General features: G+C 36.1%; 1 protein-coding gene across 1 annotated transcript in view; it reads right to left on the bottom strand.

Moving 5' to 3' along the window:
• Positions 1-1,219: 1,219 nt before the first annotated feature.
• Positions 1,220-26,484, bottom strand: part of LOC144439015 (neurotensin receptor type 1-like) — a 37,744-nt gene continuing 12,479 nt past the window's right edge. Inside the window, exons 2-3 of the mRNA XM_078128255.1 lie at positions 3,352-3,431; positions 1,220-2,702 (exon numbers count right to left, since the gene is read on the bottom strand). Of these exons, the coding sequence (XP_077984381.1) occupies positions 1,321-2,553 (1,233 nt within the window). The 5' untranslated portion in view covers positions 2,554-2,702; positions 3,352-3,431 and the 3' untranslated portion in view covers positions 1,220-1,320. The remainder of the gene's footprint in view (positions 2,703-3,351; positions 3,432-26,484) is intronic.

Below are 26,484 nucleotides of genomic sequence, written 5' to 3'. Positions count from 1 at the left end.
CAAATTTTAAATGTATTAAGTAATCATTTACGTCACTTTAGTTCTTAACCTGATCTGTTTTGATATTACCTCATGTGTCAGGTTTTATTCGCTGTCGAAGTCTTTTACCATGTAACAAAGGAGAAATTGCAGTAAGTTTACCTTCGATGTATATGGCCTGGGTTGCCTCGTTTTAAACCTCACTACACCAGAGTATGTAGCACTACAGCAATAAATATATAACTTATTGATAAAGCTTTCCTATTTCCATTTATGTTGCATTTTAAGCATTAAAGGACAAATTGTAGTCACACAACCCAGGTCAAATATTGCGTACAGCGACCATATGGATGACATTTATTTTTTGATTGTTAATTGATAAACCAATTTTACCATATTCCCTACTTGAAAAACATGTGAAACAACATCGATAAAGTTCATGTTGGTAATTTAATAAATTATCATAAGCTAAAAGAAAAGAAAAAGTTCTATAAACATTGGTATATGTTTTATTCCACATCTATAGATTTTGCAAGTAGAAAAATATAGTACAGTTAGTTTATCAATTAAAAATCCAAAAATATGTTTTCAGCCATATGGCCACGTTAAAGGTATTCGAAGCCAGTGATAGATTAAAATAACCAATAAGCTTAATGTTGTCTTGGCATCGCTATGGATGTATTCATGTGGGAGTTGTTTATGTACGTTGACTTTTACATCTTTTTTAAAAAGAGATGATATCCGTCAAACGTCAAACTTACATGTGTAAAATATGAATTAATTTGATACACATGGATGGGTACAGAATACCTGGAGTAGAACAATTGTTTTCAGACGGGAGAATTAATTTCGTATATAAAGGACAAATTTCCCTCGAGGGAACAGCACACAGACAATCACCCTCATCCAAGTGATACTAATATATAAGTCAATTAAGTAAATTAACATTCACTTCACAATGATACAATATAATTAGGAATATGTCTTACACTTAATCTACCTAATAGTATACTGCTTGCTGACTGAGTAGCATTTATCTTGTGCGAGGACGACAAAGAATGTCAATTCAAATACTATTAGGTTTTGTGTACGTTTTTTCTTAAATTTTAAGTGAGTGGTCGAATTATACAGTAATAATGGCAAGTTAACCAAGTTGTATGATCACTAGTAATATAGATGTATTTACTTTCAAGCGAAATGTCATCAATGTTATGTTCACACAATAACATCATACCTATTACCTTCACGTTACTACTTTTGAAAAATGTGTAAAGCTATAAATTTAAAGATAAAATCACTGTCTATCAGCTTTTAATGACGTCACGAATATTGCGCTAAGCTTTATTGTTGACTATATCCAACCACCGTGTCTTCAGTATGAATACGAACGCTGTCAACCGATACTGGTTCGATGGGAATATCGTCACCGACTCTCTTCTTTTTCTGACTGTCTGACTTGCTGTACACACTGGCACTTGTAGTACGCGTTGCGTACGCCGAACTTTTACTGTTTGACTTACTGGCAACCATGCAAAGGAATGCAGCAAGGAAGGCTTTCCTGTAGCGTTCACTCATGGCGTTGTATATAATTGGGTTGATAACAGAATTTAGATAAGAAAGAATACGAGCTACCTGTGCCCATGTATGGTAGATTTCTTTAGGAATAATTCCATATCTACTGTCTGGATCCAAGATAGGCACAAATGCAGCGAATTCAAATGGAAATAACAAGACAAAAAATAACATACTGGTGACTACTAACATACGTACAACTTGATTTCTGGCTTTGATGCTACTTTGGGTACGTTGAGAGTCGCCAAGTTGTTTATTACCTCGACTGATTTTGATGCAGATTATCAAATTCAGAATGGCCACAACGATCATAGAGGAGAAAAAGGGGAAAACATTGATAGCTTGGGCCGCATAAGCCAGTTTAGCATTGGCCGAATAACAGGTGTGAAAAGATTCAGGGAGAACAACGTCACCGACTTCTTGTGGCCATCCGATGGCTTTTACATTGTACTCTGACCATTGACCGTTGCCTAATATAGCTGGCACACTAACCCCGATGCCAAAGACCCAAATTAGTACAATTAAAATAGTGGTTCTCTTCTTGCTGGTCAACACTTGTGCTTTTAATGGAAACATGATGGCTGTAAACCGCTCTATAGTGAACAGCGTTACTGTGAAGAGAGATACATAGTAACACACATCAACGGTACCATTAACGACCATACAGCCAACTTCGCCAATAGCACTCTGATCAATGACAAGCGGTGAGTCGTAATACCGTATCAACTTATCGGAGACTGCAAACGTGATGTAGAGTATGTCAGCTATGGCGAGATTGACCAAGTAATAGTTGGTAATTGTTCGCATTGATGTGATTCTGGCCACAACAAATAAGAAGGCGAAGTTTAAGATAACACCCATGATGAGAAGAATCGGCATCACTATGGTGATGAGTATTTCCTGATCTTTGCTGTACAGATAAATAGAGATGTCGGGATATCCACGAGTAGTGATATTTGAGTCTTCCAGTGTCCTGTTGCTTTCACTACTGTTGGAATCCATGATCTAGTCTTCTCAACAATGTCGCAAAATTACAAGTTTATGCCAAAGAGCGTTAACATCTAATCCAAAACAGTCATCCTTGGTCTGTTCATCTACATTTCACTGATTTGCCTCCTGGATAGATTACTCAAAGTTATTGTTAAATCTGTCTGATAAAAATAAATCGAAAATATGAAGAGCGTCAAAACTCCGTGACTGTGTATTTCAATGCGGGTAACAGAACGTGGCATATGTTAATACGGAACACAATATATGTTATACATAGCATAGTGATCAAACCAGCCTTTTGAATAGCAAACAATTTCGTGCAATCGCATCAAACAAGCTTTGTTAGAGTCAGCTGTAAATAACAAGCTCATCCAATATGTCACCAGTTGTTAGTTGTTCAACTGCTCTTCCCTCATGTCATGCGAAGTTTTGATACACAAGTAAGGTGTGTTTCCCACACTATCATATCATACAACATGTACATTGTATGCCCTTACTATTGATCACGTTTCTAGTTTGGCAGTTTTTCAATTTATCAAATACTTAGAACAGGGGTTTCAAAACAACCAAAATTTGCGTAATTACAAAACGACTTTCTGTTTAATCGCGTATTTCTGTAATTGAATGTAGGTTTTTAACAATCAGAATGGCTGGTGAATACCCTTTTAAGTCTATTGCTTGTCGTTTTACACGTATACACATGTATTGGGTCGAAATATGAACAAATTAAAAGATCAGAATTTAATCCGGCGAAGGACACAGATTAGAAGACCTCCGGGAAATCATCAGCGTAAAGTAATATAAACTTACTTCTAAGTGTACGTTGAAGCAGTTGACGTATCCGTTACGATGTACATCCCCGAACCTCTAAGCGGAACGTGTACGGGTTCCTATATGTAAAAACAAAACAATGGAGAACTGGTGACGACGTGTGTTTACTTCACTAACGACACGCACGATCGTAAAATCAAATTGCACTCAATGTGTTGCTCCTTAAAGACGCTGAGCTCGGCGAGGGTTGTTCTAACATTCGTACAGCGTTGCAAGCTTTTATGTATAACTGCCAGTGTGATTAAATCCAGATCGAGGCTCCCAATTTGCTTTCAGTAATGAAAAGTTTCTATATTTGCACTTCTTTCGTTCCATTCGACCATACAAAAGCCGTGAAATAGATTAAACAACTGAAATACATTCATTTCATTTTCCGTTTCCATCATTTTTTTTAATGATCAACATCTGTGTATTATTCTCATCATATCTTGAAATGAGCGAACACTTTCATATCAACTAATAATGATTTATGGAGAGAGTTAACTGATTTGCGAACTGATGAAATAATTGATTATTGGTGAGGTCGGTCAACAGCTATTATTTCGAGAAAAAGATTAATTTCCGTTTCTGCAGTCATATAACTATGATTTACATATTATAATATAGTATAAAGTATAGGCTTTCTTGATATTAGGTTTGTATTTACTCTATGAAATGAATGGAAATGAACAACTGAAATCGACACATAAATATAGAAAGATGATAGTGTGCTAAACCAACCGTAAACATTGAGTGTCCTGTTATGTTACCAAATACAGAAACGTATATGCAATATGCCAACAACCTCAGCGTTTAATTTGGCATGAAAAAACAACAAACTATCAAAGTAGAGTCCCTCAGATAAAAACGACACCAATTTGTCAAAATGTCTCTCTTATTAGTTTCAATATGAATTTCAATAAAATAATTCACATTAATGTTTATTTTTCATATTTCTCACTATCATATTAAGAAAAGTTTATACACAGTAGTTCCTTAGCTTATGTTTTTCTTGGTCCTTTGATATTTCTACACACAAGAGTCTGCTTTCATCAACTTGACACCTCTAACGCTAACGTATCACAACCTTCATGAGATTTAGAAGAAGAAAAATTGATCCGACAGAAAAAGAGAAACTGTCCATCCACATTAATTAACTTGAAATCACATGTCATTTCTCATTTACATTAGAAAATAGGTAATTACCGACAAGAAATGACATTACAGACACTGATGAAATGATAATGACAAATTCAATGTGCCGTTAATTACTTGGTTGGAGCTAAGAACAATTTTGATTTATTGCGTTATTTTCTATTGATTATTGTTTCTAAAGTGACTGTTCATAATAAAATCAGCCATTGAAGCTGCAACTGGAATGTTGGTTTTTTTTTTTTAAATAAATGTGTTGTTATATATAATGACTTACCCATAATATTCTACACCCTGCAGAGTATTGAATCATCTGTGAGTAAACGTATTTGTGTAGCCGTACACATAGTATCGTACGAGGAATCCAATCAAATTGATTTTTCAGTCCGTACCAAAAAATCAACGCCCCCCAGTGAATCACGATTTCAACTTATCACTATACTACTTATAGTTAAAATAGACCTCGAATTGACATGTAAAATGTCTAATTATTGGTATTTTAACAATTTTCAGTGAATATGTTGTTGGTTTTCTGATAAAAAAAAACTTCCAGTTACAAGTGCAACTTTAATACAGTTAGGGGTAAAAAACCTGAATACTTCGATTTAACTTAAGACTCACAACTTACTGTTATAATAACGTAATGTATACTCACATTACGATCAACGCTTTATTCCAAACAAAACAATTAAACAACCGTTACCAATTTTATCTCCAATTGCGATACTTATTCACTAGTTATTATATAATGTTCTCAACCAAAGAAAGATCTCATATTGATGGAAAGATATGATATAAAATCAATTTTTATCATATAGGGCATTTGTGGAATTTAAAGACACCACCGGAATATTGCGAATAATAACGGAATATCCATTAATGCGAGACAGTCGTGTTCCAGTCAACGTCAATATGATTCAGCACATTCTCTGTCGCTCACCTGTCATTAACACAATATGGCAATACCATCAAGTTGACAATAGACGGATTAACACTAAATTGCTCTTAAGCACTTTTCTTTTTGTTCGATTGAAGCTGAAAAATTGTTTAAATGAAAGCACACTCAGTATAAAAAAGGAAAAAAATTGTATGTATTTGTAATTGGCCTTGAAAGGTTTTGATTTTAATAAACACCATATTTATTCATATTTGATACAGTGAAAGGCAATTACATTGAAGCAAATCGCCGTCTTGCCCAGCACATTTTTGACTAATATTGCTACATTGTGTTCACTGATTCGACAATAATGTTATTAACATCGCTACATTTTATCGTCTGGTACGACGAAAATTGAAGTATAATTGTTACATTTTAATCCATTGGCATGCCTGAAAAAAGTATACATTCAATTTGTTACAATGTTTATGATTTGGCAACGATATGCTAAGATAACAGTAGTTCATGCGAAAAGGTAGCAATGTTTGTGAGATTTTTGTCACACCAGACAATTAAAAGAAGCCGTGTTTATGGTAAGATTTTTGTTGAGCCAGACGACAATTTGTTCAAATCACCTGGTTTGTATTGTAGATATACGCTGACGTATGGCAAAATGGGATATCACTAGAGAGTATGTGACCGTTACAGTATCATGCACTCTTAAATCAAAATAATACAAGACATGATTGATCTTTTTTTTCATAAAAGTTCTTTTATTATTGCCATTCTTAGGGATATTTTTTAATCGATTTGTTTATTTTTGCTTTTTGCAACTTTTATGATAGTCAAGACTCTAATTACATCAGAGCTATAAATCTCAATTTACGTTAATACTGTTCACACTGCTAGTAAGAACTATACAATGAAGCACTACATCATGTTTATGTCCGTCGCGTGTCGTTTGTAGCTGTCGTACGGAAACCGTTTTTTTACAGAAATTAAATTAGTCCAGCAACATGTTTTACGTCACTACGCCAATACAGGAGTGAACAAAGGGATATAAAGTACTTCTGGAGAAAATAAAATGTGCACTAAAAATATACTAGAATGTTTTACATTTCTCTCAACGCGGTTTTCGCTAGACGTAGATTATTGCAATCAACGTTGTCATCAGCTGTATTTGCATATATAGAACATGGAAATATTAATTGTTATACTTTGTAAGAAAAATCTAAGTATTAAGAAAGGAAATGGTGACTTTACTGTCGAAAGGTGTACATGCTTTCAAGTTTAACCTTTCGTTCACAGGCCAGTGTGAACAGGTGGGTATGATGTGTTGACAGTTGTTTTTGGCTCTGGCTGGTTAGCTGTTATATTCTTTGTATTTCGCAGTGTCCGAAAGAAACATCAGCTCTGGTTTTTGAAAATATGTAAAAAGGACGTTTCTAGTGCCATTTTCCCAGAAATTTGTGAAATTGACATACTTCGTCTGTAAAATTCAAAACCTTCTGAAGTGTTCCTATGTATGCCTTACCATCGAAGTTACAGCTTTTCGAAACACCATTTTTGTCTATTTCTCTAGCTAAGACAAGAACAATTTAAATGTCTTACGGGACAACTAGTTTTTGTATTGTTGCAAACCTGAAGTTATTTGGTCGTAAGAGTGTCATCAAAATGTGAATTCAAATCGTCAAAATCTATGCAGCCAGTTTCCTGTTACCGTTCTCAGCCTCTGTTTGATACACGTGCAAAGAAACTATTGAGAAACTGCATATTCTACACTGAGATAACAAGATGGCAATCTCTTGCTACATTTTGTGTATTATGAAATGAACCAATAAATGGACTGCAAATAGACGCAGACACGCGGGCGCCAATGTTTTGATTTTTGCATTTGATGCAGGCATGCTGGCACTGTAGTTCATTTCAATTAGACAAAATGTGACAAGAAATTGTATTCATTCAGATCTTGCTATTTTAAAGTGTAGCATGTGCAGTTTTTATTGGTTTCTGTGTGATTATGTATCAAACAGTGAAGCTGAACGGTAACTTGAAAGGGGTGTATTTCACTTAAATGTTGAACTGTCAGTTGTAATTTTCTTGTAGTCAGATCCATCGGTCTGATTTGATTTTATATAGATATTATAACTGATTGGTGATAGATGAGGCATCTTTAATTACCGCTACTCAATTTTAATTGATTGCATGGTGTGTTTTCAATCACTGACGTCACGTGACTGGCAGCTAACATCTACTCTTCTAAGAGTACGCGTGTTATACACGTAGGAAGTTTCTATTTTGAAATGACGCAATATAGTGAAAGATTAATTTGTTTAATAAATTCACATATATCTTTTGATAGAAAATTAAAAACCCATAACAAAGATAATGCCCATATATTTATTGTCTAATCGGACTTGGCAATGTGACTGTGATGTTGAGTTGTGTTCGCAGTGAGATCAAAATTGTATCCTTTTTATATGCATATATATTATCAGTGTCGTAATTTGTTTACGTTATTTATTACAAAAGTCATGGGAGACATACGAAACATGCTGGCTTATGGATTCTCTTGAAACGTCCAACAATTATTCATATACAAGCTGTAGACCTATTCTTGTTATCAATGTAATGATATTTCAGCTAAAGTAGTAAAAATTTCTATTATTCCGTCATTAGACATTTTGCAGACTCAGAGACGCGAGATATAATAAGTATGTTTGGCAAATTTGATTCACTACAAGGAACCTACATTTTTGTACATTTGCAATCGTAAAAAGTCTATCAGTCAGTTTCAGGATGCTAAATAAAGAAGCAAGCAAAATTGAAGATAAATGAATACGAAGGGGTGAGAAGTGGTTAACATGTTCTGAAAATAACTTGTTTTTAAATATCGTGTTAATGTTTTCCTGGTTGAAGTTGTCATAGAAACCATTTCCGCAAGACCGCCATCTGCATAAATTTATGATAACACCGGCCACAGATTCCATCTCTATATCATCGACGTAATCCAGGACGTGATTCAAGACGTAATCCACAAGATTCATGCAAGAATCATGCAAAGATGAGAAACAGTTTACGGGTGGTTTTATTTCCCTATTTTCATGGTAAAAAATTTAAGACGACATTTTAAATTAACGTTATTCATGGATGCTGTATCGTTAAAAGCCATTTCTTGATATTCACTGAGTAGCTTGTTATTAAAAAATGCCAAAAAGGGAACGATTTTGAAATTGTCATAAACGCCCATGACATTTAGTCACAAGACACACGTTTTTTACAGTATTTCTGTATGGTTCCTTAATAAACCAACGTTACTACCAAGATTCTTGATCACTAACATTGTTATCTACTAGAAAGGGGTCGTGACTTTTAGCAACACTGCTCGAGTGGATACGAAGACGGACGTCTAAAGTGAGGTTACCTTGACTTGACATAACGCCGAATGATGAGTGATGTCAACTTTAAACGTCGTTGAATCAAGTTTAATTGGATTACTTCGCAATTTAAAAACCTTTCGAACCACTACGTGATCGGAATATTTTTTGTTTCTGGATATCATGTCAGAGTGACAATAATAGTAAGTTGGTAGAATGTAAAAACGACTGAAACACAAAAGTGCAATCAACTAAAGTAGAGACTGTAAGTGCAAATTACAGTATGTAATACTTTTGCTTCTATGCTTCATTAATTTTCGTCTGGAATATTTGAATAACCCCGAACAGGCAAAACTTGAAAGTGGTTGTTACATTGGGTTGCGTCTGTGTCTGTCTGTCAGTCCGTCCGTCCGTCCATCCATCCCTCTGTCCGTCCGTCCGTCTGGCTGTTTGTTTGTTTGTTTGTTCGTCAGTCAGTCAGTCAGTCCGTCCGTCTGTCTGTCCATTCGTTCATTCGGTTGCAGCTGTATCTCTATCAAAGAACGAGCGAAATATAACCAAACTTAAATTAGTAGTCATAAATTACGTTTATATGATCAAGGATGTGTATACCTTTATTTTCTGATTGCACCAAGCATTCCCGAATGGCGGCCATATTTTCCTTTATATATAATACAACTCTTGACTGCATGGCAGCCATATTTGAAAATAAACATTTTAAATACAAAAATGTACTTGGGACCTATGTCTTTTAGAAGACTTGTCTATAAAGTATTGATCAACACAATGACTAAATCAGGTCATTTTAGCTGGAGAAATGAGGTCACTCTAATAAATCACATTTAAACTTTCATTGATAACATGAATCAGTGGAATGTACTTTTAACATCCTCAAAAGACGGGTTAATACTTTAAGTGAAATTCGATGGAGGGTTACCATACAATAAGACATTCTGTTAAAATTGAGTTTTCAGATTTCACCATTCAAATGCATAGAATTACATGAGTGTGATTTGATTTATAAAAGCTATGGAATGATCGATGTGTATGAAACCGTGTGCAATGCAGTACACAAGTTGTATACATAGTATTTATTTATCATCATCAAATTTTAGTTGTGCACTTTGATTTTTTACCGCTGATCCAATTTTTACGTGAACGTGGTTCAAACAACAAGCAATGACGTTGTTGCTATATTGGGTGATTGTGTTACTCAATCGAAATCCGTTGTATCGATCATTGAACATAGAATACAGATGTACGTAGGTCTGTTTTGTCATAGACCCTCCACCAATGTTGTTGAGGGTCTATGTTTTGTCGTTAGCATTCTCGTCCAGCTGTTGTTAATAGGTTTTGGCGATAGTTAGCGTAGAAATAGTCTGAATTATTCAATAAATTTAACAGATTACAAACTACAAAAAGAGGTCTATGTCTGAATAACCTCATAACGTCACAATAGCAATTTCTGCAACCGTAGGAACCAATAGCATTGATAATCAGTAACTAACCCACAGAATAGCCTGTTACATTTCATTTCATTTTATGTACTAAATTTTATGATTTTAAGTCGATAAACTACCTGTAAACAGTCAAACAACTCCAATAATTTAAAAGCTTTCTATTCAATGAATTATAATCAATAACGTGGGTGCATTTAACCCAATAACTTTTGTCATCGTAAAACATAAACTCTCATGAATCAAAAACAATAAAATGAAATAAAACCTGGTAATAAAGGGTAATTGTAGTCGGGGGTGAAAACCAATTAAAGGGCAATAAGGCGCCATTTATCAAAACACATCATTTCATACGTTGAAGGTGTAATTTATGTTTATGCAGTTTCCTGTGGTCCATTTGCTCCAGCGAAGTGAATGAACTCCCTTCATTTATTGACATGATCGATTTTTGTCTATACCATCATGTATGGCCTGAACATTCTCACATATGTTACAACTGTCGACATAAGAACATGGACGAACGGAACGGAAAGGAAAGAGAGAACGAGAGCGAGAGAGAGAGAGAGAGAGAGAGAGAGAGAGAGAGAGAGAGAGAGAGAGAGAGAGAGAGAGAGAGAGAGAGAGAGAGAGAGAGAGAGAGGGGGGGGAGGGAAGGGGAGAGAATGTGTGTGTGTGTGTGTGTGTGTGTGTGTGTGTCAGAGACAGACAGACAGTAAGACAAACAGGCAGATGCAGACAGATAATGCTATAATATCATAATGGTAGGTATGCTAATTCGAAAGTGCACAGTTTTCAAAACCATTTAACAGCAGAGATTCACTCATGTATCATTGGTTAGTCAAATTTTTGTTGAGCAAGACGATAACAAGTTACCCTGTCGGTAAGATTTCTCTCAAGCCAGACAACGTTTCGTTTCAGGTTTTATGATTTTAATTGCATTCCGTTCATGCTCTAGAAAAAAGTCGTGGGCGTCTGGTCTTCGCGCTTGTTGTGCAAACGGTCAAAACAAAATTCGTCAAAGAAACTAAGAAGACGCGTATCGGAACCTATCCATAATTTCAATGATGGTATATAGTACTTGCTACTACTCTTGGGACGGTCGGTGTCTACCTCCTATCACAGGTCTCACTGTGATAGTAAACATTTATGTCTCTAGAGTAACAGCAGATTTCCATTTCCATTTCTTTCGAAAAGGGTTTCGGTAAAACATGAAAAACAGTTTTACTCAAAATAACCAGTATGTAATAAATAGATGTAGTGATGTGATATCTGAAGCGGCTTCCTAGGGAATGCAACAGGAAGTAAAGATATCGTTCTGTACCAACCACTACAAAAGATGACGCAGTGATACTGTACTTTACATATAGACCAACGAATACTGTGTAGCAGTGGGGTATCTAGTTAATCAGAATGGTTATGCTGTTATCAGCGAGAAGACGAGACACACCGTAATAGTTTTTTACTTAATAAACAAGTCTGGTCACGCCGAGTCTTTACTATGTGATGGGGGTTATGATATAATAAAGCAATATGCAATAAGGGTACTCAATATGGGGGTGCATGTGCAGTAACTGGAGTATTATTTTCTTTTGAACAGACAACAAATACATTCTCTGAAATTCTTTTGAAATATCAATAATTAGAAGTTAAGTAGCGGTCGATTGTATCTATGAGCAGGAACTAGAGTACACATACTTAACTATACTGATGGCTTGCTGTGGTAAATAATGAAACTACTCACAGAGTTCGGTGTAAAAATCTTTTTGTGTCGAAGTGTGGACTTAGTACCAGCCCGTTAATACATGTACGTAAGACAAACACAAAAAACGATGCAAATCGTAGATATATTGATGACTGTTCACACATTGATGAAATGTTCCGTTCCACACAGTCAATGTTGAGCTAGCAATCAGGTTAGAGTTCAGAATTTCTCCTTAGAGGACTCCAACATTAAGCTTTTATATACTACAACCTAGTCTCAGGTTTCTGTCAGACAGAATTATGCAGTTCATCAGTGTCCTTGGACTGTTTACATCATTCATAGACTTGTTTACCCCAAAATTCAGCCATCTGGTGGTCTAATATGCCAATTCATGATCACTACTTACTGATTTGCATTTCACATAAACAGCTCAGTCATATGGTAGTATAATATGATAATGATAATGTCACAATGTGGTGACATGTTGAGTAATTATCCTGGACATTAGGATTCAAAAACATGTTTAGGTTGTATGTAAATCAGCACTATGTGACAGGGTTTCGTGATGTCGACCTTGTCTCCGCTGAAGTACAGACACAGTGCAGTAGACAGTGCATGTATACGTACAGGCTCGTGTGTGTATATGTCGTCAGGTGGTCAAAACATTGGGTATACCATCCCCAGGGGAAGGTAGATCGCTTAAACAACAAATAATGTACATTGTATGAAAATAATGGTGATAGGTATTGACGAATTTTACTCAGCACTAATTCTACATAACCGATGAGAAAAACATGTACATCAAAGCTCATTTCATTTGAATGCATGATTCTTGAGGAAGCTATGACAGACAGACGGACGGACGGACGGACGGACGGACGGACGGACGGACGGACGGACGGACGGACGGACGGACGGACGGACGGACGGACAGACAGACAGACAGACAGACAGACAGACAGACAGACAGACAGACAGACAGACAGACAGACAGACAGACAGACAGACAGACAGACAGACAGACAGATAACATATGCCTACCCACTCAAGCTACAAACGCTGCGAGTGTATAAAAATGACGGAATGTTAGCCACTTACACACAAATTCACGCACACACTTAGATAAAATTCTTATATCAAATTAAGCCAGAAATATCCAAGCAAAAGCAGAGATAGAGTAAACTAAATAATTCACGTAAACTAAATATTTAAATGCAATTATGAGCACATGACATGCATCTAACCATAAGTGGGGATAGGGGTACCTTTAGAAATAATTTAATTATAAACCTAAATAATATATCTGCAATCATGACTTCATCATAATCCAAGCCATGGCAAACATAATGTCTGTCAATTCTCTAATTTGATATGTTTTGTAAAATCAGTCTCCCTAAGTTCAACTATAAACTCAAATTGTATTCCACGAATGTTAATCTGTGCCTTGAATTCCAAGCAAACAACGCGCTATACTCATGGTAATTGATAGAATCACGGACAGGCAGCACAAATCACATTCACAAAGCCGAATCAGACTACATGCATGTCACCATCCTCAATCACACACCTTAGACACTTTTTGAACCGCATGGTCATACCGAATTGGATACACTAGCTCGGTTCAATCATACACAATTTATATCTAAGAAACCCCGAGCCATTAAAGTTTCAAAAACCTGACTTTCTAAGCTTCGTGTTTCTGTCCGACTACGTAGTAGTTATCAAGCCACAATCATTACTTTAACAGAAATTTGATTCAATGATCTTTTTAATGCTGGGTTACCATTCTGAACAAATTGAATAAGGGCGATGTTAGAAAATACCTGTTTTGAAATACGTTCTAAAACATACTGTGACAATTCTTGTGAGTCGTTACTGTACTGCAATCTACATTCAACGAAGTAACATTGAAAGCGGTAATAAGGTAACTATAAAGTGCATACAAATCTCTGACCTGTTCTTTTTTCACGACATATACATGCACGACATATACATATATACAGCTGCATAGAAAATGTCAGCATTAGAATAATTGCTGATGTTCGATAATATGTTCGTTACATATTGACAAACTTGTCCCTTTTTGATGAATCAGGTCATTATAATTTTGGAATTGCAACCTATCAAATCTCTATGAATTACACATTTCTTTTGACAATTGATGTCCCTCTGTATGATTCTATATTTTCTTTTCTGATGCTATTTTAAGGGTAACTCTTTAACGAGCAACCCTATACTACAACAGCTTTCATTCAATGTCATCGCCTCTGCTGTAGTATGTATTTCGATCGTCGTAATGACCACACTAGTTGTAAGGCCAAATAAAAAAGTATGTGTTACCGATAACTGGAACAACCGACCGATTGTAAGCCGGCAACCGTAAACATTTATTTTTATATTCTAAAAGTTGTTTTAACTGGTGAGAATTTACTTCTCTTATCATGTAAATTTTAGCAACAAAAAGTCACATTCAAAAAGGTAAAAATGGTATTAATTTGCTTCTCCCCCCTCCCCCCCCGCCCCCATGTAAATGTTCTTGCCAAAATACCTTAGGTTAATCTTTCTTACGGCTTTTAAGACGGTAAGTTGAATTTAGACCGTATAGTCTGCATATTGCGTTCTTCACATACAAATGTCTTCATTTGGTTCTTTACACCTCATCAAACTATCACAGAAATAGTTTGATCAACGAGTATATTGCCTTAGGGTCGAAGCAATTTCTCCCACCAAACGAAAATAAGTAAATAAATATAGAATAAAAAGGTCCAACCTACCTCCTCTATTTTCTGAAGTCATGATATTTTTGCCTTAAAGTAAGCTCTCAATCAGCGATACTGTAAAAAGAAACGTCTCACAACGATGTACGATTTACGAGTTTCGTGTCATCTCACGATCTCCTTAACATTTGTCCTTATGTTACATCTCCCTAACGTTCTGAAGCTATCATACTTCGCGTTGTTGTACGTTGATGTACGTGTTTTCCCATGTGTATTCTTTTCACGCATTCTGTTGGCGTCGTCACATTTCAATTAATAAAACTAGGTGCTAACTATGTGTTTAAATTCTATATCTGTACACGCTACGGAAAGGAAGGTGTCCACAGCTACATTTTCCAGATATTTCTGTCTTAGAGTCTACCATACAATTGCGTGGTCTTTAATGTTTCTTGGTACTGATCAAGTATAAAGCTACAGTACATCAGGGAAATCACTGTGAACTCAGTCATGAGGGCTAATGATGAAAAACTTGAGCCCAAATACGGTCATACATATGTTCAAATAGTCATTTTGAGTAAACTCTTTTGGAATTTAAAACGATTTGGACATGTGATTGTCAGCGCTCAACGCATTACTTTGTATTCACAAATGGGCTTCTTGCGATCCATGCCATTACAAAGTGTTAATAGATTTTTAACATTCGGAAATTTGTATGTGGTCTGTCGACGGGCTCGTGGATGAACGACAGCTTGAAAGAAAAGTTACATCAATCATCATAGTGCACTAGTTAGAAGGCACTATCATACAGTTATTCTCTGGCCATGAGGGCCGCCAGTAGATGTCATATCAGTTTTCCCGAGGCTGACAGCAGAGGGAAATGATTGCTGCATAACAGAGAGTGAGGGGTAATATGACGTCTACCGGTGCACGAATAAAATTGGGCTGTAATTGTTTTATAACACGTTCATATTCTCGGGCACATATTCTTTCCATAATCAAAGCAGTTCACCGACAGGGCACCCGTACTATACATGACTGTCGTAAATAGAATACAATACAACTATTGCATGCTCTATGCAAATTGGGGTCACTATGGGTCACGAGTCCATACCACGTGACACAATCTATGCCAATTACTGAAGCTTATATGATAACAATGTGTTATAAAACACTATTGCAAGATGGTGTTACTCTCTTACATTTAAAGGGAACCGTTACAACTATTACATCGCTGTAAGGGTTATATACTAGGCGACAACTACTGCCTGAGAAACTGTAAGAACAAGTAATTTACTGGCTATTTACCATTGGTTGAAAGTGAGGGGAATGGTTGTTATATCACTGGAATGTGTGGACTTATTTGCAAAAAATGTCTGATTTCGAACTTCCAGACAAGAAGTTAGTGTTTTGTTTGCATTTTGACGCCCATGGAGGAAGAGATGGACACCACGACGTAATTAAATGACGTCACTTTGCAATAGTTTCTGTCCACTATAACGTTATCATTGTAAGCCAGTTTCCACTTCAAAGGCTTGAGAGAAATTTTAAACGCTATGCATTACTTTGCTCTCAAGAAAACTCCAACATATTTTCAGGTAAAATCAAGGAAAATAATCAGGGGGTCACCGTACAAAGTTTTGAAGTAAAGGTCAAAAGAATATCAACAACTTAAATTAGGCCTTTTTAGAATCCAATATGGCTGTCGAATACTCTGTTAACTCTGTGGGAAAATACAAGGTTGTCGATTATCTTGAAAACAAGATGGTGACGTGAACCCTCAATGTTCTACTATTATCTCAAAAGGACCTGGAACAAGCTTTAATAAAGGCAATGGTTAGAGAGATTTTAAGAGCTTTAATATAAGGAAATTAGTCCCGGGGCAAATTCAATGTCTTATATGAAATGCGTTGGGAGTTAAGTCTTTGAATATGCCTTTGTTAACCCAATCCACTTAAAGTACGGAGAAGTACAAAACAACATGAATTACTTTATTATTTTCTTTAAACTCTGACGTCAATCAAGCCCTACTTCGGTCACTTTCAATCAGGAAATATCCCATTTACTGACTTAAATTGCAATTATTAAAAGAGCACACTCCGGATCTGTGGATGATTCTTTTCAATGTAGTTTTGATCCTTTAAAGACCACTAATAAAACGACTTTTTTATTTATTTTTACAAATGAAAAATATCAACTTAAAATCAGTAAAGTCCTTTAACTGTGTCGATTATTTGCTCTTTTCCCCCCAGAGTATTAAATGCTTGCTTTTGCATCATAAAGAAAATTGATTCTGAACTATTTTAATGACGCCAATGCAAGCACTCGAATTTTTATTTGATCAATTTCATGCAAGTATATCACATCTTGAGATAGCTAGCTTTTATCGAAATCATGTCGCACTAAGCTTTGCCCTAGATTCATTGATTGATTTCAATTACCGTAGTCGTAATGGATGATTCATTATCCAGTCTTGTGACGCCCATAACCTCGGGTTACAGGAATAACGAAACAGCCTTGTTTATGTATTACAACCCGCGAAGAAACACTAGTGAGTTTGCTTGAATGAAGTGACTTCCCGCCAAGACCTAATTTGGTAAATAATTTTACATTTGATAGTAGAAGATCAGAAAGTAGCCAGACAACTATCTAAACTAACTAAAATGGTAGACAGTGTATATCGAAACAACAGGGGTGCCTCTGACTTAGGTTCACAGGACGCTTTTATCAGTTTGTTTATATCTGTGGACGTTATAAGGTAACAGTAACAGTCAGACTTGATTTTATGATGTGTAGAATTCTATCAGTATTAGGGTCATGGGATCTAATGCTCATGTGGTGTTTATACTTTGATCAGTCACTGACACCAATACGTTTCCGCGTGAAACTTGTCTAATTCCTGCTTAGGCAGAATAAAAAAAGTTGTTTTGTTCCGGTTACCCGACCCGACCTATTTTTCACTCCGACCCTAAACTTGTTTTACGTATTCGAGAAAAATAATAATAAAATCGCGAAAATCGTGAAGTCTCGCAAGAAATAGTGGGTGCGGAAACTGACATCAACTAAAATGACAATATAAAACTATTCTTCCAATCTGTAATGGCTGTACATCTGATAGGAAGAAATAAACAACGCAGAGACCATTTTGAAATCAATGGAAACCTGAACTAAACACGCACACATGAAAAAAATATATAATAAAATAAAATAAAAAATCTCCCTACCCCACCTATTTTTTTAAAGCCTTACCACAAGCAAGCAAACGCAATGGTGGTTTTTCGCGAGTTATACTTTGTTCAAATCGCCATGGATGCTGAAATGTGAGGACATTTTAGCTTTCCCGCTGACTTCTAACTTTATCACTTGGTGTCTAAAACTCATTTGGCATTTGATAATTACTCTAGAAATAATTCCATGATCTTGAAAAATGGAAAACTAGCATTTTTTACCAGTTTAATCAATGCCTCTTGCAAGGAAAAACCTTTTATTTTAAAATCGATAGTGCCAACAGCTGTGTCTGTTTTAAAATCATTGCAAAACCCACTTTAAACTCACAGAGTTGTATATTGTACACGACTATATAAATTGTTTTGTAGATTGTATTTTGAGCCTAAAGGCAAATTTCCGCATTTATATACGGACAATAAAGTTATTGAATTGAATGGAATTTGATGAGATGATTGGTTATTAAACGGATAGGTTAAGGAGTCTTCAGTAATTATAAGGGGCGGGGAAATCTAGCCCGGTCTGATGGATAAAATGTGACTCTCCCCGTTTCCGTTGTGTTACAATGTCCACCCTCAATTTCCTATCTCCACCTGTTCAAATATTATTAACCATGTACGTGTTAAAATGCTATCAGACATGGAAGGGGACATGGTGCCCAGAGTCAATGATACGGATTTAATCCCACAGTGACAAACACATTGATAGTTTTAAAGACATTGGTTGTTTTTTATTACTAGTCTATTACCATCACAGTGAAGTATGTGAAGGCATTGCATTAATCAATACCTGTGTTTGAATCTAATTGGCAGAGCTGAAGGCAAGAACTCCCAAAGACTAGATGAGAGCACTCCTAGACTTAGGTTAACATCCCCACTCCCCACATTACCAGAGTATCTTACCACAGTGTTCACCCTTTACTCCTGTAAGACCAATTCCTCTCCTTACACCACAACTAACAATTGATTCACTGCATAGTTGTCAGCAGCAATTTGAATGACTGCTATGTTCTGATATTATAGTATAATGGTGGCAGTGATAAGATTGACCCTACCTTAATTCCGTTTTACCTCCCGTAAGGGGGAAGTTTCGTTATACTTCTGTATGTCTGTCTGTCTGTCTGTCTGTCTGTCTGTCTGTCTGTCTGTCTGTCTGTATGTGTGTGTCCGTCTGTCGGTGGACACGATATCTCAAAAACTACTGCATCGATTCTATTGAAACTTGCTGCACATCTTCCATATGGTAATGAAAAGAACTGACTAGATGTTGGTAAACATCCAGTAGACATTAATTAGTCATTTGCATACATGTAGTTAATTGTTTTTAGTAATTAGGTTATATCATTGGAACGCATAATTCGATTTCAATATAATATAATATAGTACATATGCTAGCCATACCAAAGTGCATATGTCCTATAAAGTTTGTTGCTGTAGCTTACAGTTTTAATGAATAATTTGCATAATTAATGATTTTTGGTAATTAGGGTATATCTTAAGAATACAAGCTTCAATTTCAATGCTTCAATTTCAATATAATTCAGTACACATATTAACCCTAACAAAACGCACATGTTCTATAAAGGTTTGTTGTTGTAGCTTACAGTTTTAATGTATAATTTGCAAATTTAATGATTTTTGGTAATTAGGCAATTTTCTTAAGAATGCATACTTCAAAAAGCTAACCCCCTCCCACTCCCCGACCCTCCACCTTGTAATTGCTGAAGGTCTCCCTACTGTTTGTATAGGCAATGCATTTGTTTGGTGATACAGCTGAAAGCGCTTATCATGAAAGAGTGTCATCTAGCTCTACAAAATCTTCATAATATTGCTACAATTCATGAATAATATTGCTACATTTTGTCTACATTGTCTTAACATATTGTAACAATTAAAGTAATGTGAACTGTTGTTAGTAATGTAGGAATGTTCCAGATGGCACTTTTTTCCATTCTCCGCTGTATTAATCCCGAATACACTTCACAATTTTCGATTGATCCGATGAAACATCCAAATTAACATCCAAGCACAAAAATCCACTAGCTTTTATTTTAAAACGTGGGTAATGAAGTGTGACATGTCCCGGCCATTTGGTATTTAGTCATCCATCCTAATAAAACAGTACACGGAGAGTCATTTATCTACTGCGCACGCGAACTAGGTAGGATGTAATGGGTTGAAAGCTTCATACTGTAATTTTATCAAAGTACGACTTTCTTGGTAAATAGAATGTCGAGGAAATGCAATACGGAAATGTGCTCGACCATGAAGATAAAACTGATGAGCACTGAGCACTCGAATTATTACCTCATGATCGTCATGGTACACCGTGGGGATCTTCTCCCGATTACAAAACTTGTCATGAGCAAAGCAATTATATCCAAAGGTTATACAAGGTTTCTTGTTTCAAGCACATTCCCAACTGTAAAGTCAAATATTGCAATGAGGTTGGTAAGACTTTAATAGGTAGAAACCCTTGTGTTCAAAAAATGATTTCCCTTCAAATGAGGAAGGAAGGAAACTCGTTTTTGTATCTAAATAAAGCCTGATGTAAAAAGCAAAACTTTTATTGCCATGGTAACTAAAGAGGAAATTTTTGATGGATTATTATTATTATTGGTGATATGACAGACAGCGTACCGCACAGAGTTTGATTACGCTTGAGGGTTTAAGTAATTCAATGATGTTGCCGTTGCGTTCCACTAAATGGGACACGGTGTTTTTGACATTAATATAGTCGCATTTTAACTCCACATGGAATATAACAGAGACACTACACACACAGCAGGATCCATTGCTGAATCACAGTGATAAGCATTGCTATTCGTGTACAGTGCTGTGGAAACATGTTTCTGCGAAAGGATTACACACAGACTTGTCATGGTTTTATTGACTTCACTTGTTTACTTTCTTACTGATATATAATACGGTCATTTGTCTGTTTCTACCTTCCAACTGTGCGCAGTAGCTCTATAATAGTTTGTTGTACATCCGAAGTTGTCTCGGTGGGTGTAAAAAGACACGTGAGGGAAACGCCACGGTACCTTTAATTTTCCAGTCATTACCTTGATGTATCCCAACATCAGAGGTGCGAAAACAGTGTTTTGACCCGGTAGGCTGTTGATTTAAATCAAGCTGTTCTGATCAGTTAGCCCGAAATCATTACCATACCACCAAATTTCGCTGAACTGACAGTGACGTAATACTTAATTGGCTAATGCTTGATGATTGGTCAGTTACAGTGTCAATCAACGTTGATGGCTGCTACAACTTGACAGTCACGATAAGTTACCTCAAAACCGCGCCGTACAAAATTGACTGTCAACCTTCCCAATGCCAGTTGCACCTCGCGGAAATTCAGAAAGAACATTTTTGGGGGGTTGTGTTTGTTTATCAATAAGTACTTCTGGCCACTTGCCCACTTTACAATCTCGAAAAAAATCAAAATAACGTGTAAGGTCAAAGGTCAAAGGTACAGCTCATATATAATATAAAACATAATATAAGAAATTCAAAGAATATAATAAAAACGTTAACAATAGAAAAATTCTGTACTTATTCCACGTCTTGTAAAAATAATGCTCTTTTTTCAAAAGCATAAAATAAATATCGTGCACAGTTTCTTATAGCGGTAAGATTTCGATTGTTCATAAACCTCAAATAATTATAATCAGATAGTGGATTTTCTGTATACATCATAGGAATATACTTTTCTCTGAGTTCTTTATAAAGAGAACAAACAAATAAAAAGTGTTTCTCATCTTCGAAATCATCCAGACACATTGGACACAACCAGTCTTCGTGTTGTATTCCCAAATATCTGAATTTTATGCAAATTAACGCCCTCTGTCTGTCCAGGCCGTAGGAAATTGCCCCGAACTGAAAACTGTGTTAAATAAATGACACAGTATGCCACTTAAATTTGGACACCAATATCTAAAATTCTGGAGGGATATCGTCAGTACCAGGTGATTTTCCTGCTTTCAAATCCTTAATACTGATTTCCAATTCCTCCTCTGTGATAGGATAATTCTGTATATCGTCAGAATCCAGATCATTGTGGGCAGAAGAAAATTCTTCATTCTCAAAACTTGCCATGGTAGATTCAAATAGTTTCCAACTGGTTGAATGGTCGGAAATTTCGTATTTGAGATTATAAGTAACTTGCAATTGATTAAACAAAGATTTTTAAAACTCAAGCCATTCAAGTGAACTAATGGAAGACGGAATAGAAATCCTGGTTCCTCTGATAAAACCAAAACAAAACGTTTACTATCCTTGTCTTGTGCTGCTTTGGTGAATTCTGACATTCTATTCTTTGGGGGGTGATTTCAGGAGACTGTGTTTTATTTTTGTCTGTCTGTCTGTCTGTCTGTCTGTCTGTCTGTCTGTCTGTCTGTCTGTCTGTCTGTCTGTCTGTCTGTTTGTTTGTTTGTTTGTTTGTTTGTTTTATCAAAATAAAAACAGTGATTAAAGATAAACTAATTCCATGATTCCTATCTATAATAGTGGCTAAAATTGCGACAGAAAACCACGCAATATGGCTCATAAATGTAAATGTGCTTGGTGCGTTAAAAGGTAGCGGCTCCTTGTGTTATTGTAACAGTGAAAGTTTCCTCCTCGTTTCTCCGTAGGCGTACACAATAGTGATCTAAAATGATTACAATCAAATTAGAAGTATGAATAAATGACGAAAACTGTGTTTTTTGTAAACAACCATATCCCCTTTCAGTCTTTCGTTTCACAACAAAGAAGTGTTCGACCTCATCAAAGAAATAGTAAAAGTGTTTTCATCTCAGAATTTAACTGAAGTATTGATTATCTATCAATCATACATATGTATTGCATTTTATTTGAGTTTTGAATTTCATTCGAGCGGACCACAACACTGTTTAAAATTTCTGAGAGTTTTCTCTTTGCGTGTCGGTTTCTTTGGAATTGGAAATGATCCCCTAAATATTTCAAATACAATCATGTGGTTGCCAAGGAATATGGACTTTTGGGAATTTACCACTGACAAACTACTAAAATAAACATCACTCTGTAAAGGCGATAACTACATCAAATACTTCTATTCAGGACATACAGTGAACACATCACCGACAGACTTGCATATTTGAGATGCATTCATATTTCATATTTCACTTTTACTTCAAAGCATCCGCCAGTATCGGTATTAAATCCACTGTAACTATGGGGGTAATGCTATCACGATTTTGTGACGGTTACATAGATATTTTTTTCTATTGTCAAAGAAAATAGCAAATGAAAATCTGCTATTGAAATGTTTTGACTACCTTTATTACTTAGTTACATTCAAGCTTTTCGTAATGCCCTTTTGTCCAGCTAATAATTACTTGTGTTCAGAAAAATACCCCCTTGGGAGAAAGATGATGAAGATTTACGGCGTTTCCTATCTGAATCAGACAATTGATTTACAATTGAAGCGGGTAATAAGGCTGAAACAGAAAGTCGTCCGGTGCGATAAAAGTTATAGCTGAAATGTAAAGACTAGCGCGACAAAAATCTAGCTAAGGGAGCCTTCAGTAATTACAAAGGGGTGGGCCGAGGAAAACCCGGCCTACTCTGTTGCCTAAAACGTGGCCCTCCCCTGGTTCCGTGTACTAACAAGTGTCCCTCCCTCAATTTCCTTCCTCTGAAACATGACCCTCCCCTAAAATTTTCAAAAACATGGGGTAAAATGATATCAGACATGAAAAGGACAAGTCTCAAATCAATGGTAAATATTTGATCCCACCGCTGCCACCACAGTGATAATTTGAAAGCATTGGTTAATGCTCACTGCTATCACCACAGGGAATTTATGTGAAGGCACTGCATTAATCACTTTCTGTGTTTGACCCAAAGACTAGATCAGCACACTCCTGACATTGTCTCTCACATCACAACTAACAATTGATTCACTCACTGCTTGGTTGTCAGCAGTGATATGATTGATATAGTCTGATATTACAGTACCTAACCCTAACCCTACCCCCAACCCCAACACTGCAGTGGGATACAGAACTGGTGGCAGCGATGGGGTACCACAATCCCAAAACAATGCAATGTTGGACTATACAATAAGTCAAAGTAAAACACGTGACCCTCCCCTAATCCCATTTTCTAAATTATGGCCATCCAGGGAACCTATTTGTAATAAGTGACCCCTCCCATTATAATTACTGAAGGCTCCCTAAAATTGCTACATTTCATTCTGGCGGGGAAAAAGCATTTTACTAACATTGCTACATTTTTATCTGAATGAGCTACGGTACCGTTATCTTAGCAGATCTTCGCCAACTAGAAGACTGAAACACTCTACTTGTTGCAATCATTATTTGGCAATGCTCGCCTAGGATGATGTAACTCAAATAAGTAAAATGTAGCAATGTTGGTCTGATTTTTGTTAAGCACCAGGTTATAATAATAAAGTTATTTAGAATTGCATCACGCCAAACGATAAATGTAGAAATGTGAGTTAGATTTGTGTCGCGCCAGATGATGAAACGTAGCAGTGTTGAGATTGTTCAGCCAAAGTACGTTCTGTTTTAACCTTATTGACTTTCAGACTGTGTAATAACTGACACAAAAGTCTACCAGGTCTGCATATTATACAAACCGCTGATTCGGGATTTACCTCCATGCCTATTTTGTTATTTTATCAAAACAGTCTCAATGCGTTGATTTTTGTCAAAAATCACATTATCATACGCTGAACAGTAGTGCAGGAATTCCAATTAAACAAGAATTCGGTCATTCTAACAATGTGTCGAAGATATTGATGTGTCTCATATTTTAAACTCAGCGGTGCGTTAGTTGTGTTAGTTTACCGGATAAGTAAATTAAACTGGTGAGTAAACAGACGAATTGGAATTGACGGTTTAAATGTAATTTGTGCTGGACACTCAGATATCAAACATATGACGTTTCTGTTCATATTCCCCGGGGAATACTATCAGGATGTGCAGATTTACATATACTTTGGCTATGTTTTTGTCCGAGTATAAATTTCGTTTACATTAAATGTTTACTTGTGAATACAACAACGTATCGATCGCAAATGTTTTTGTGGAAAATGGCACGTACGTCAGAAATGTTATAAATGTGTGTACCTTACCTTTCATTGTTGCATTCGGTTGTTCACAATCTGTTGCTCATAGAGAAAGTCAAAATGTGACGTCATGGTTATGTCATGTGATATATACAGTACAGTGTAATACCGCGACTTGTGACATATAAAAAGTACCGATGCCATCGTGTTAGGATATCGCATTTTTATGTAGTGCTAAAATTGTGCTTAATTCATATGTTTATTCTCATGATAACATTCACCATTCGATATTAATTTCACTGTACGATGGTAACAAAGCGATATTGAATATGTGAAATTGAAGTTTGGTGAATGTATATGCGGGTACCAGTATGTGACATTATAAGGTAAATATTAGTACCTAGATATACCACCCCATTGGTAATAATATTTAACAACTTGAAAAGATTAATCATTCGCAACGAAACATAAAAAGGAAATTACATTTCTATTTATCCATCACGCCAATCACTGTGTGCACGAAATAATTTAATTATATGATCACGTAGTCAGACTTTAAGTAATGAAATATTACAATAGATCGTCTTTTAAAAGTGATGAAGTTTCTTTGATTTCCGTTGCCCTATAAAACTCCTAAGCCCATGAGCAACATGCAAGTATTACACCATTAGCACTCGAACACATTCATAGCACATTAATCAACGCGAGTATGTGCCGACAGAAGGTGACATCCATCGAAGGTCAAATCTGTTAGTGTTTCGAGTAGCACCTTATGTTAATCAAGGTGCTCTGGATGGTAAACTAAAACAGCAAGTAGACACAATAATACGGTGGTCGCAAGCGTGTGTGTGAATCTAATTTTCACAATTATAGTCAGTTAAAACGTTGCTGGGGTTGAAATGATTTGCGGGTTAATGGATTAAAGTCACATCGATTTGTACGTTTAAGTTTCAATTTGTGTTGAGTTGAATCAGTAATATTTTGCATTCAGAGAAAATTCAATGCACAGTGGTGGGTGGATTGATGGGTGAAATTTTAGAGTTAGAACATCTTGATTTGATCTCTGTAATGCATTTTGGTCCGTATAGAGTTTCAATAATCCCTAATTTTATATGAAATTATTATCCCTTCTGTTACGATACTTTTTAATCCGTTTTGCAGATATTGTTAATTTTCTTGCTGCCTGTCTGTCTGTATGTATGTCTGCCTGCCTGCCTGCGAACGTGCGTGCGTACGTGCTTGCATGGATGGATGGATGGATGGATGGATGGATGGATGGAGGTTGGATGGATGGATGAATGGATGGATGGATGTTTATTATAGTAACATGATGCGGCAATAGACAAATAACTGTTCTCTCGAAAAGGTGAATGCTTTTACATTTATGCATGTGGATATTTGAGATAGGTTGGTAGGTGGGTGGGTGGGTGGGTGCCCAGGGGATTGAGTGCCCAGGGTCAGTGAGTTAGTATGTGTGTGGGTGGTTGGTTGGATGTCGGTTTATACATGATCTGTATAACAGAGTACAAAAAAAACGGTATTTTGATATTGTTTTGATAATGAAAATTGTCATCAT

The sequence above is a fragment of the Glandiceps talaboti genome, chromosome 8 (genome assembly GCF_964340395.1).
Source record: "Glandiceps talaboti chromosome 8, keGlaTala1.1, whole genome shotgun sequence".
In the NCBI taxonomy this organism is placed as follows: domain Eukaryota; kingdom Metazoa; phylum Hemichordata; class Enteropneusta; family Spengelidae; genus Glandiceps; species Glandiceps talaboti.
The sequence above is the reverse complement of the archived record's forward strand: the minus strand, read 5'-3'. Positions and strand labels throughout refer to the sequence as shown.